This window comes from Chionomys nivalis, chromosome 21 (assembly GCF_950005125.1).
Source record: "Chionomys nivalis chromosome 21, mChiNiv1.1, whole genome shotgun sequence".
NCBI lineage: Eukaryota > Metazoa > Chordata > Mammalia > Rodentia > Cricetidae > Chionomys > Chionomys nivalis.
In genome coordinates, this window is record NC_080106.1 from 37,431,054 (window position 1) to 37,443,877 (window position 12,824).

The window sequence follows — 12,824 nt, forward strand, 5'->3', positions numbered from 1 at the left end:
ACCCACAGGTTGAGAACAGCGGCACTAGATGAAGAGGGAATGCAACTGTTCAAATATGAGATGTTGTCTCCAGTGGCTCAAGTTCTACAGTCGCAGTCCCTAAGAAGTGGCTCTATCTTGGGAAGGCACTGAAACCTTAAGGAAGAAGGGTCTAGCAAGGACTAGGTCCTGAAGGGGAAGGTGTTTGGGGATATCTTGTCTCTGCTTCCTGTCCAACATGAGCTATTCTGCCCCTCAGTGTCCGGCCCTGAGGATCTGCACCCTCTGAAACTGCAAAAGAAATAAAACCTTCCTCTCTTCTTAGTCTCCTCTAGCATTCTGTCACAGCAACAAGAAAAGTGACTAACGCAGAGGACAGAGCAGCATCCACCTCATCTGGGTGCACAGAACTAAGCATTGGGGACAAGGATGGCATGGCCCAAGGCCTGACATCCTTGGCTCTGTAGGTGAAGTTAAGCTGCAACCACCTCCTCTTGGTGGGCACCTGAGCTGACCGTGAGGCTATCCACGTAGGCAGCAGCCACGAAACATCAGAAGAGACATTGCTCAGGACTACCCCAGATACACACGACCACAGACGGTGCAAGAAGCACCCCTAGACAAGGCAACTCTGCTCCCAGGCAAGCCAAGTTTCCTTTAGCCCTCTTTTCACCCTCGCGACTGTCTAAACCACAGGGAGAAAGAGGCAAATCAACAAAAATTCAAGGTCGAAAACAGCCCTGTAACAAGACACCCTGTGGAGTACAGCTGTGGGACACAGGTATGGACCCTAACCGATGCCTCAAATCCACTTGGTGGCACCCCTGTAAGACAGGCCTCTGAATGAGGCATCCTGCCCAACCTTCTGAAGTTAGTCAAAGGCGAGTTCTCCCACAGCCTAAGGGCAGACTAACCCAAATCCACTGTGGACACTCACACAGTCTCAGAAAGAGGAGTGAGGAGGGCTGCAGTGAGAGTCTTCCCCCTGATCTTCCACGTGGCCAGAACAGGCAGAAGCTGGAGTCAGGAAGGTCTGCAGCAGAAGCCTGATTGTCCCACAGAATCCCCTGCAGGTTCACACTCCTGACCTAACATCTAGGGGACCAGAATCAGACTCGATGAGGAGGCTAAGGACTTTGTGAGACACTCCCCCATCCCCCCCCCCCGCACCCGTGCCAGGAAGAAAAAGCTTGCACCAAGCCCTCATCCATCACCTGGCCACCTCCTACTTATTCCTTGGAGCTCTGTAGCTTCAGTAACACTCCCTAGCCTGAAGAATTAGCCCCCCACTTTCCTTTACACCCTGTTCTGCAACACACTCAGAAGCCCACACTCTTGGCATGTATCTGCTTGATCATGAGTGAACATTCTAGAAAGCTTTGAGAGGAGGGGTATCTGCTCCACTTTCTACTTGCTGACACGAACTTTCTTCCCCCTCGGAGAACTCCACGTGGTGGGAACAGTTATTTAGACAGCCCACAGATGTGAAGACGGAGGAGCTGAGATGAGCCATTGCTGGCGCTCAGCAACAACAGCCAATCTGCACTCGCTGTCTGCCATCCCGCGGTCCTGCCACAGAAACAAGCCGTGGCTTCCCAGCTCAGAGGGTTACCTGCTCTGTTCTGTTTGCATCCAAACCCAGCTCTTCCTGTCAGGCCAGCAGTTTCAGCTTAGGAGTGGGTCCCTTGTCCACATGATGAAAGTGTCTTCAGGGTGTAGGCACAAAGATATCACAAGGGGATGCAAGCAATACGCTCAACTCCAAGCTTCATCCAGCCTGCACAGCATCTTATCCTCTACTCCCTGTACACACAAGGCCGATTTGGAAGTCATCACAAGTACGGTACATAGGTCAAATCCAGCTACCTGCTCATCCACGGGAAGGGTTCCCGAAAATTTTCTCTAGTTGACTGGCTTTTTAAAAACAAGCTCTCATATATAACCAAGATGACCTCAAGCTTACAATCCTCTCTGCCTCAGCCTCCTGGGTGCTGGCATCACAAATGTGTGCCACCATGCTCACAGTGTTTTAAATTCAGAAGGTTCTGCATGAAAATCCAGATCCTAAGTTCTCTAAACCACCAGATGACAACCTCAGGACCAAGTTCCCCAGAGGGTAAGTGTTGGCTGGCCCTAAGTGGCACTGCCCTCTTCAGGCAGGGTGTGTGTTCATTCAGTCACCAAGGCCTTCTACCCAACCTGCTGTGTAACCTACTCCTGTGATTTCTCCGGCTCCGTGGGTCCCTGAGAGCTTAGTATCAGCATTCTACAAAGCCCCCCTCATGCGCCTCCTCCTCCAATCACACTTCTAGTCCGACCCCTGCCCTTAAAGAGACCCGTATACAACGGGATTCTTCCCAACCGTGCTAGGAGGCACACAGCACTACTGCCCCAGACCCTGTTGTGAAAACTGAGGCCCAGAGATGCTTCCTTTACTGCTACAGCATGTTCACATACTCCCTGCCTTCTCTGTGGCATCCTAGGGAAGCCAACCTCTAGGCACCAGTTCCCCAGGGCCCCCCTGCCTGCTGGCCTCTGAATTCAGCCAAGAGAAGGACCTGGAAGGTAGAGAGGAAGTGAAGTAGCTCCTCCCACCCTTCACCACCCCATACTATGACTCTGACCTCAGTTAATCACCATGCCTACAACCTTTACCACCCTGCCTTAGCAGCAGGGGGTGCCAGACCCCATTTGTTTTGACAGCCAGCAGGTCTCTCCCATCCTTGCTGGCAACTCTGGGACCTCAGGAATTCTTACTTAAACTATCTACACCACACCTGTTCCCACCACATTCACTGGTTGGCCCGGAGGCCTGGCTTAGAACCCGAAGTCTCGAGGACAAAGTGTGCAGGCAGAATCAGAACCCAGATTGTGGGCCTCCACGGCCCCTGCTCACCCTACATTCTATTCTGTTTCTCCTGGCCCCTTGCCTGCCTGCAGCCTCTTCAAGAGTCCCCCGGACGGCCCCCAGATAACCAAGTGCTGTACCAATCCCCATGTGGACCTGTGGATCCTCACAGAGCCCGTGAAATGTTCTGCCACTTGATTCCTCTTCACCTTCAAAGTATTTTTACAGCAGGGATTCACATCCTTCCCCCTCCACCGCATACATCACAGAGTCCTTTCATCACGCTGACCTCACACAGGCTCCCTCATGTTCCCCCTCTGCACAAAGACCTTATCCATAATACAAGCGAGAAGGTAGCCAGGGCTGGGTATGATGACTCGTGCTTTAAATCTAGCACACACGGAAGGTGACCAGGCCAGCATTGACCTCCATCAACAGCTCCAACAAACTGTCCACTGCTCTGTGGCTTCCTGCCTGACACTTAGCAAGCATGCAACCACTCTGACATTCCTTCTCTGCTCCTATCCCCAACTCACCTCTGGTGCTTAGCTCACACCCCGGTAGTTCCTGTTCTAGACTCAGACCCAGAGCCTCTAACCTTCCTTGAATATCCTCACTGCTCAACATCTACTTTCTAAGCGTGAGCCAATCTAACTTAGAAACACCCGTGCAAAAAACCCAGAACATAGCATCTGCATAGAAAATACAGCTGAAAAAAAAAAAAAAAAGAAAGAAAATTCAGCTGCATTTTCAAAAGCTCACAGTACAGCATCTGCATAGCAAGTACGACTGCATTTAAAAAGAATACAGTTGCCGGGCGATGGTGGCGCACGCCTTTAATCCCACACTCGGGAGGCAGAGACAGGCGGATCTCTGTGAGTTCGAGACCAGCCTGGTCTACAGAGCTAGTTCCAGGACAGGCTCCAAAGCCACAGAGAAACCCTGTCTCGAAAAACCAAAAAAAAAAAAAAGAAAAAAAAAAGAATACAGTTGTATCCCTTAGTATTATAGGGAACAGTATAGAGCACTCCTGTCTCCCTTATCCTCACCCACGAATACCAAAATTTACAGTGCTCAAGTCCCTTATATAACAAAGGACTATACATATATGGTAGATACAAGCATGGTATATTTATACTCAAGTTCATATTGTTTATAATTCCTAACTGATGGTTTGAACGAGAATGGCTCCTACGTTTGAATGCTTGGTCCCCAATTGGTAGGGCTGTTTGGGAAGGATTAGGAGGTGTGGCCTTGTTGGAAGAGGTGTGCCACTGGGAGCAGGCTTTGAGATTTCAAATGTCCATGCCATTTTGAGTTAGTTCTCTCTGCCTCCTACTTGTGGATCAAGGTGTAGCTCTCAGCTGATTCCGCTGCTATGCCCTTGCTCTGCCACCATGGACTCTAATCCTCTGAAACCATAAGCCCGAATCACAAGTTGCCTTGGTCAGGGTATCCTATCAGAGCAACAGAAAAGTAGCTAACCTAATATAATAAAAGGCTATGAAGTCATCAGGGTGTCGTGTTTAAAGGATGGTGACAAGAAACGAAGCCTCATCAGCTTGGATGCATTGTTTTCAAATATTTTCCGTTTTCAGTTGGCTGAGTCCATAGATGCAGGGCCCACATTGATAATATGCTCACTTGATAATATGTCACAATAAATGGACTTACTTCAGAAGTACAAAGAAGTTGAACACTAGGGAGTTTAGTAATGTGGATTACTATACAAATAATAATACATCAGCCAGGTGTGGTGGCGTTCACTGTAATCTCAGTAATCAAGAAGCTGAGGCAGGAGGATGGTGATTTCCAGACCAGAAAAATCCTGTCAGAACACCACCAAAAACCCAAATTGTACATCACACCAGTAAGTGATCCATCCCACCGACACACCAACATTTGATAAAACTTAACGATTACTCCTAACTCAATATTAGAGAACCAGGAGTCAAAGCAAGTTACGTTAGCCAAAAGAAACAACACACAACACCTCACTCTTACTCAACAGAACTCAGGAAACATTCTCTGAGGGAAGGCCAGTCTGTTCCTCAGTTTCCACGGCAGCCTAAGCAGAAGGAACTGCCAGTGTGGAATGAAGAACCACCCACACGAGCTCCGGGCCTCATTTGCCTTCTCCCAGGCTGGAAGCCTCATGACAATGACTTATGGTCAGTGCATGGAGCAGATGTGCATTCCAGATCAGTGCATGGAGCAGATGATGTGCATCCCACATCCACCGCAGTGGGACAGAAGGCACTGGACACACACTAAATTAGAATGACGTCATCTCACTTCTCAGCAGAAGTCAAAGTTCAAAAGAGGGAAAGGCCTTTCCGTTGATGTCATGCTCCAGCAAAGCCCACCCTTCCCTGAGGCCCTCAAATAGCCATCAGCTGCACACAGGGTCACATGCCATAGCCAATATGGCTCGGCAAGCCAGAACAGTGTCGCCCAAACTAATTCCTGAAGGCTACTAAGCAAACATGGCCCTGGCCAGGCCCCTCGGACAGAGTCACACTGGCTGGGCAGGGTTCCTGCATGCCCTGCTGAAGCTGAGGATGACTTCAGCCGAGGGGCCTACAGCTTTCCTCCTGAGCCTTGTGGCTGGTGCCCACATGGATAAACATCCCTCTCGGCTTGCCCAGGCATCTATCAAAGAATTACTTATGTCTCTGGAAGTGCGTGTTTAGAAAAGGCTCCCCACCCACCTGGGCTTGGCAGGGTGCGGCCTGGCTGGACTCTTGGGCTACCCTTTGGAGAGGGCTACCCTTCATGGAGTAGGCATGCCTCTCTTCTACTCCAACCTGAGAGCTTGTCCCTGTCCAGCAGAGAGGCTGAGGCCACAAGGAGGCAGGCAGTGTCCCAGGATAAACGGAGCAGGGTGACATCAAAGCCCAGCTTCCAGATCCAACAAGTGAAGCCTTCAGCTCTCTCTGGCCTTTCGTCCAGGGTGTTCTGGGCTCCTGCCTCACTTCTCTCTGACAGGGCAGATATTTGGTTTATGAGGAACTGGATTCTTTCCTTTCTCAGGAAGAGAGGGCTAAGGGAGAAAACAAGGGGAAGAAAACAGGAGGAGAATGTGAGAGACAGGAGCTGCAGGAGGAATGTGGGAACCAGAAAGAGGGAGCCTGGAGGCAGCTACAGGAAGTGCCTGGGTCCAACAAGCAGTCAGATAGTCCCCAAAGTTTGTACAGCATGTGAGTTTATAGCCCTGAGCACTTGACTCCTCAACATTATAGACCTCCCCAAGGGCTCCGTCCCTGAGCCCAGGGTCCCTTTGCCTTTTGTTGAGTCTGGAAAGTGTGGGCAGGGGAGCCCTTCCCACAGCTCAGCTTCACTGCACCTCATGGCACCCACCTCATGGCACTGTGCACTCGCTCTGGGGTTGGCTGTCAGCAGCTTCTTTCCCCAAAGCCCTTTAGTTGACATTCTCTGTCTCTCAGCAACAATATCATCCATCCCTCAGTTCCCTAACCACACAGCTAAGCTTCTGACTCTTACACGGATCTCCACCTATGACCTGGCTCCAGAGGCCACCAACCCATTTGACCGCAGGGCAATGTCCCATCCTCAAACTACAGATCGATTCCAAGGAAAAAGCAGTAGCCTCATACACTGTCCCTGGGCAGGTGTTCAAGCATGCCACACTCTACCCCATCTTACAGCGACAGCAGTGAAGTCCTGCCCAGGATGCAGGCCATCCCTTCCGCGACACATCCCGGCAGTCCTCCAGTCCTCCGCCTGCTTGCTCAGAGGCTTTTGCTTCCTTCATTACTCTGAAGTTACCCAAGGGCGAAGACCATGCCTCTTCCCACCATTTCCCAATGTGTGACACTATGTATGTTAACAATACATTGTCAATAGTGATTAGTCAACTAAGCGCCTATAAGAAAGGCTTGGCTCTACAAGTCCACTAAAAACAGTGGACTGGGAAAGATGAGTCAACAGGAATAAAGGGTCTGAGAAGTTGGCTGGAGGAAGGAGGCAGCAAGGACAAAAAAAGTGACCAAACTTTCTTTCTGTATTCATCCACAGTGAGTGCCTGCTATGTACCTCAAGAAAGAAGTCACATTTTGTAGTGACTTCTTTGTTGCTGACACTTCAACTTTGACCAAGTGTCCAAGAAGACAGGTGGTCACTGATGAGGGAAGTGAGCTTCCTGGAACAAACAAGGGTGCATGCGCTCACCAGCCCATTTCCTCTCCTCCTCTCACTAAGCAAGGAAGTAGCAGCCCCTGGTTCTACTCCTACCAAACATATGCGAGGCTGCCTAGCTTATGAATGGAGACGGGTACCCCTGTCTTCTAGGGAACAGACAGCACATATGGCCTGGCTCAAGGAAACCCAGTCTCCTTCTTAAACATCTTTGAAAGGGAGAAAAGGTGCTAGTTAAAGGGCCTCCAAGAATTCCCATCTCACAGATGACACCCCTTGGCAAGACGGGGAGCAACCAGCAGTGATGTCTGGCACCTGGGACAGCTCAGGCCTTCCAGGCTACTCCTTGCTGGCTCTCCCAGGTCCAGGTAGTTGTCAGGGCTGTGAAGCAGGGTCTGACTGCCATCAGCTAAGGAGACCCTCCCCTAGACCACTCCAAGAAGCCTGTGCGTGAAGAAGGCACAATGCTGCCTCCCTGAAACCCTGACCAGCCTCAAAGCAAATCATCTTTTAATTCTTAAACACCAAGTATTTAATTTATGCTGTACCTCAAATGTCAAGTCCACCTCCCAACACATAGCTTTGAAACCACGTAAGGAGGCCTAACACTTTCCATATGCTGAAGACATGGGGCCTTTTAATTGTGCCAACTGGTATCATTCAAGGGTAATTCCCCTGGAATCCAGAATTCAGGCAGCAGCTGGATCGGCCCCCAATCTCATCACCCAACCCCACCCGGGGCCCCATGCAGCATGCCTGCACCCTCCTAATCTTCCTTAAATATCAAAATGTGCTAGGTGCCCCCTAATCAAATTACCAAAGTGCCTGGCAGCCGCCTTTGATCTACAGGGGGGCTGGCTTGGCCCCAAGCCCCCAACCTATTTCTGCAAGCAGTTTTGCTGTAAAAGAACAAAAGGATCATAGTGCACGGAGTAAAGGTTGTTTTGAATCTGGTTACACACATGCACACACGCATGTGTGCCCACGCTCACAGTATGGACAGAGGTACCTAGGGAGCTTCATCGTCCAGCCACCACTCACCTAGGATTTCCACTGGTTAGTCTCTTACTGCCTGCTGTCTCTTGGAGATGAATGTGCTTTAGCCTCTAATTCTGCTCAGTACATGTGTCTCAGGCATGCACTGGCTCCGTCTACTGTTCTTCGTTAACAGTGCCTTTATGTTTCCTGTCACTCACCACCTCTCTCCTTTGAGTTTATAGTCCCTTGTACCTCATCAAACATCCCCAGAGAGGCAAAAGCCCAGACCTTAACCTGGGTCTCACCAGGTGAGCCGAGAGTAGAAGAATGTAGGGGGAAGAGCACCAAACATCAGGGCTCATCCATAAGTATCACCCTCTCAGCCTGAGCTCTACGTTTTTCCAAGATTTACCTACCTCCACGGACATGGAGAACATGACTGGGCCCATTTTACAGATGTGCTTATCAAGATACATAGAGTTAAAGTGACTTGCACAAGGTGACGAGCTACGGTGCAGAGCCTGACCTCAGTCACTTCGATATGTTGGGGGATAGGCTCCTCTTTCTTCTTCCTCCCCTGCAACTGGTTCATGTGGACATGGTAGCAACTGTCTGTGCCCCTTGCTGGGAATCAGGCAATGCTGGGCTTCACACACACTGACTCTAGAAAGGGAGACAACTTAGTCTACCCTAGCTGGCTGCAACTCCAGAGGGTTATGGGGAGATTAAGGTAATAGAAGCAATGTGCTTGGCACATACAGGCGCTCAGGCAACAGTAGACTTCACAGCAATAATAATGTTGTCAGTTGGATAAGTCAGCAATGTGTCCCCAGCCACTTTGGTGGCAGGACAAGTAAGAGACACGGACACAGAGGCCTTCACCAAGATAGGCCTGGTACTGGCTATAGGAAGCTGCCAGCCCTGGAAGCCTGCAGACTGCTGGAGTCCACACCCATCAACATCCTGATGATATCATGGAAGGACCTGTCAGCCACCCCTCCCATGCCAGTGGGACTCAGGGAAACGAGAGAACTGAAAAGGACTCACCACTGGCCTGCCCAGCACCCTCACTGTCCCCACCATTTCGTCATTCATTCTTACCTTCCTAACTACGACCACTTGAACCCGGTATTTTTCCCTGTATTGGCTTTGAACTCACCTCCCTCTTTCAACTCTGATTCATCTTAAGTGATAACATCCATGAAATCATGTGTTTGATGTCCTAGTTATTTTTTCCTCTTATTAAAAAAGATAGATACCTATAAAGATTAAAGACATTCCCCCTAAAGACCACCTGAATTGCTTCACAGGCCACCACCAGCGCGACCCCACACTTTGGCTCGGCCAGCTCCTTTTCTAGGGCTGATGCATGGCCCCACTACTGTGACCACCACAGGTTGGAACCCAGGCATCCAGATCTGTTATTAAGATCCACTCTCAAGGAAGCAGAGACCTCCCCCCACCCACCACTCAACATCTTTGATGGCTGGGCCACCCTCTTAACTATCTAACACATGTCATACTGATGGCTCTATGCCTCACATCTTCAAAAGGACTTTGAACAAATATTAATGACCCCTCCTTTTCAGAGAGGGGGGTGAGCCAGGAAGGCGAGCAAGCACCATCCATCCCATGCTGTCCTCAGCTGGGGGAAGAAACCAGGCAACGAAATTCCGTGACTTCAGCAAAGCCACAGGCTTAAGCAGGGGCCCCCTCCCCCTTCTCCATTTCCCCCAATGGCAACTTTTACTGGCTTGCATTCCTCTTGCTGGGAACACTACTATTTAATTAAAAACGACAGACTTTTGTTTTCCTCTCCTTCTTCCCCCTCCCTCCCATCCTCCCAGCCTGGATGCCAAGGAGACCCACCAAAAACATGCGGGTAACATTTGTTATGGCTTTGAAGATAAAAGTCAATTGAAGCAAGCCCTCGCTGTATTTCAAGTTTCCCCTCTAGCGTGGAGTAAAAGCTGCCTGGCAGTTTAGGAAAAAAAAGAGAGAGGAGAGAGAGAAAGAGGAGAGCGACAGAGCCTAAATAAATGTCATTCTGCAAGAATACTTTATGAAAATAAACAGGCTGAAAAAAAAAACACAAAACCTGATTAATGGAAATCCTCTCTGTTGGCCTGTATTGAGCTGCAAATGCATCTGCTCATATGTCTAAATTGGATTGTTTTCATTGGTCCTTAGATAAATAAGTACATCAAAAACTAGGAATGGTGGGGGAAGGAGAAGTTTGTGGTTCTGGTAAAAGGCTCTAAATGCAGTGCCTCCACCCCCTGGGCCCAGTTCTGACCTTTCTATTAAGGTAGCAGCCCCAGTCCCAGTCAGCCAGCAAACTGGAGGGCCAGGGAAGAGAAAGCCTGAGCTACACAGTAGAGAAAGAGCTTATCCCAGAGAGAGAGGGCAATTAACACACCACATACACATGCATGAATACACACACACACACACACACACGCTCGCACACGCACATGGTGACAAGCATGCCACCTCCCTGCAATGGTGCTGCCAGGTGCCACCACCCAACCACACACACACACACGCCATCTCCCTGCAATGATGTTGCCAGATGCCACCACCCAAACACACACACCACACACGCACGCACGCACGCGCACACACACACAAAGACTCCACCAGCCTCACCCAAAGAACAAGACCAAAGAACTAACCAGACCTGAGGCTCGATCTGTTCCCTCTCCAAGTTTAAAAAAAAAAATTAAATGTCACATCAAAAAGTTGATTCATCCTTTGATCCTTGGCTTGCAAGAGTTCCACGCAGACCATCTGAGAGCCCTGTGCAGAGTTCTGGAGCTCACAGGACATCTGTGAACACCAGTCCCAGGCCAGACACAGGGGCTGGACTCACTCACTCACCCATCCCACTTGCTCCTGCAGCACAACTCTAGCCTCAAGATGCCCCTGGGTGTAGAAAGAGAGTGTACCAAGACCACCATACAAAATCCCCCACCCTATGCCCCTCTGGCCTCTAAGGGCCACACTAAGGGGACAGCCAGATCTCAGTGCCTCCAAACTCTACACTCGGATGGCAGGTGGCTCTGATGAATGCCACAGACACAGTTGGAGGTGGCCACAGATCATGGGCCAGCACAGCTCTGCCCTCTACCCAGACACTCCTGCCTGCCTCTAGTCCTAACCCCTCCCTGTGGAAAAGCTGGCCATAAAAGCAAAGCAGGAGCCCTCCCCCCCACGCACACACACAACAAAGCACAGCTTCCCCACCCACTGGACCTGTATCACCCCCTCCCTGGCACTTCCTCCCCAAGCAACTCTCTGTGCCCAACTGGGCGGGAGATGGGTGCCAGATTGATCGACAAGGATCCTCCAAAGTATGGGGCACAAGTAGGGCTGGTGGGACACACTGAGAAGGGATTTGGGGACCTAGACAATGTGCCAACAGGATGCCTGGAAGTTGTGGGGGGAGGCGGTTCGCAGACCCTCTCCAAAACTGAAAGGGTGGAACAGAGTGGGGGGCCATACCCGAGTGCCTCGACCAACAGTGCCTGCCAATCTCAGCTGTCGGGGTCCTGAGACGCTGCCTGGACAGCGCTGCCTCCCGATCCACTCCTCGATGCCTTTCCTTGCCCAAGCAGCGCTCACAGCAAAGCTGTCACCTGAGGCGGGAAGAACACGAAGACCTTGACTCTGGGCCCCCCCGCAGCTGGCAAAAAGTTACCTGAGAATGAAGGGAAGGAAACAGAGAGACACAACCCGGAGAGTAAAGACTTGGCAGGAGGGTCAAGCGCCGGACGGAGCAGAATCTAAAAGAGGAAGGTAGCCAAGAAAGGGGGCTCGGCGAGATCCTAAGTGCAAGGATTCAGAGGGTGAAAAGGAATACGCAGTATCCTGAGTGAAGGAGTTAGGGGATCGGAGGAAGGAGCGCGGGAGTCAGAACTGTGGAGAAAAGAGCTGAGGGTCAGGAGAAGGGGTGCAGTGGGCGCAGAGGCCAAGTTCTCCAGAGAAGGGGCTGGCGGTCAGAAGGAAGGTGCAAAATCTTGGGGGTCTGAAGAGAAGACGCCACCAAAGTGGATGGGGTTAGGGTCAGTAGTGGGAGCACTGGGCTATGGAGAACGGGTAAAGGGACAGAGGGGCCCCAAAGAGCGCTCCCGGGGCGGGGCTGGGGCAGTCCTGGTAATGAGATCCAGCGGCTGGGCCAGCCGCGCCGCCTCCCTCGAGCACCCCCGGGCCGGTGGCCCGCGCTCCTACCTTCCGGGCTTTCCCTGCGCTTGCACACGGCGGCTGCGGGAACATCGCGCGCGGCGGCGGCGGCGGGAGCCGGAAAGAAAGGAGAGGGAGAGTTAGCACCGGCGGGAGGACGCGGGATCGCGGCCGGCGAGCGGGCGGGGGACACTGACCCGGCTTCGAGTGAAGTTTCCCCATGCTGGGGCGCGGCGGCGGGGCGTCCTAAGCCATGCGTCCGGCCGCCGACCCCGCGCCAGCCTCGCTCGCCTCCTCCTCACAGTTCGCGCGCCGAGCGCAGCCCCAGCCGGCGCCGGGACAAGCTCCTGCCGCCGTCGCCGCGGCCGGACTGACGCCCGGGCGCGCCGAGCCCCCTGCCCGCCGCCGCGGCCCCGCGCCTCCCCAAGCGCCCATTGGCCGGCCGCGGCCCATCAAAGGCGAGGCGGACGCTGCGGGGCGGGTAGAGGCGGGGCCTGCGAGTAGGGGCCTGCCGAGGGGGCGGGCCCATAGAGGGCGTGGTCTGTGGGCGGGGCGGGGCCTTGGTGGGGAGGGGCATTGGATGTGCTGAGCCCCAAGCCCCCTACGCGGACCCAGGGGCGGGAATGGGGACCGGGCGGAGGTTCTGCCCGCTGGGTGGTGGAGCAGCGCTGCCCTCGCT

At 52.2% G+C, this 12,824-nt stretch overlaps 1 protein-coding gene across 1 annotated transcript in view; it reads right to left on the reverse strand.

Annotated features, from left to right (window-relative positions):
- The window catches only part of Nkd1 (NKD inhibitor of WNT signaling pathway 1), a 71,211-nt gene extending 58,620 nt beyond the window's left edge, over positions 1 to 12,591 (reverse strand). The window contains exons 1-3 of the mRNA XM_057753926.1: positions 12,343 to 12,591; positions 12,194 to 12,226; positions 11,468 to 11,601 (exon numbers count right to left, since the gene is read on the reverse strand). Coding sequence (XP_057609909.1) covers positions 11,468 to 11,601; positions 12,194 to 12,226; positions 12,343 to 12,367 — 192 coding nt within the window. The 5' untranslated portion in view covers positions 12,368 to 12,591. The remainder of the gene's footprint in view (positions 1 to 11,467; positions 11,602 to 12,193; positions 12,227 to 12,342) is intronic.
- Between the last annotated feature and the right edge of the window lie 233 nt (positions 12,592 to 12,824).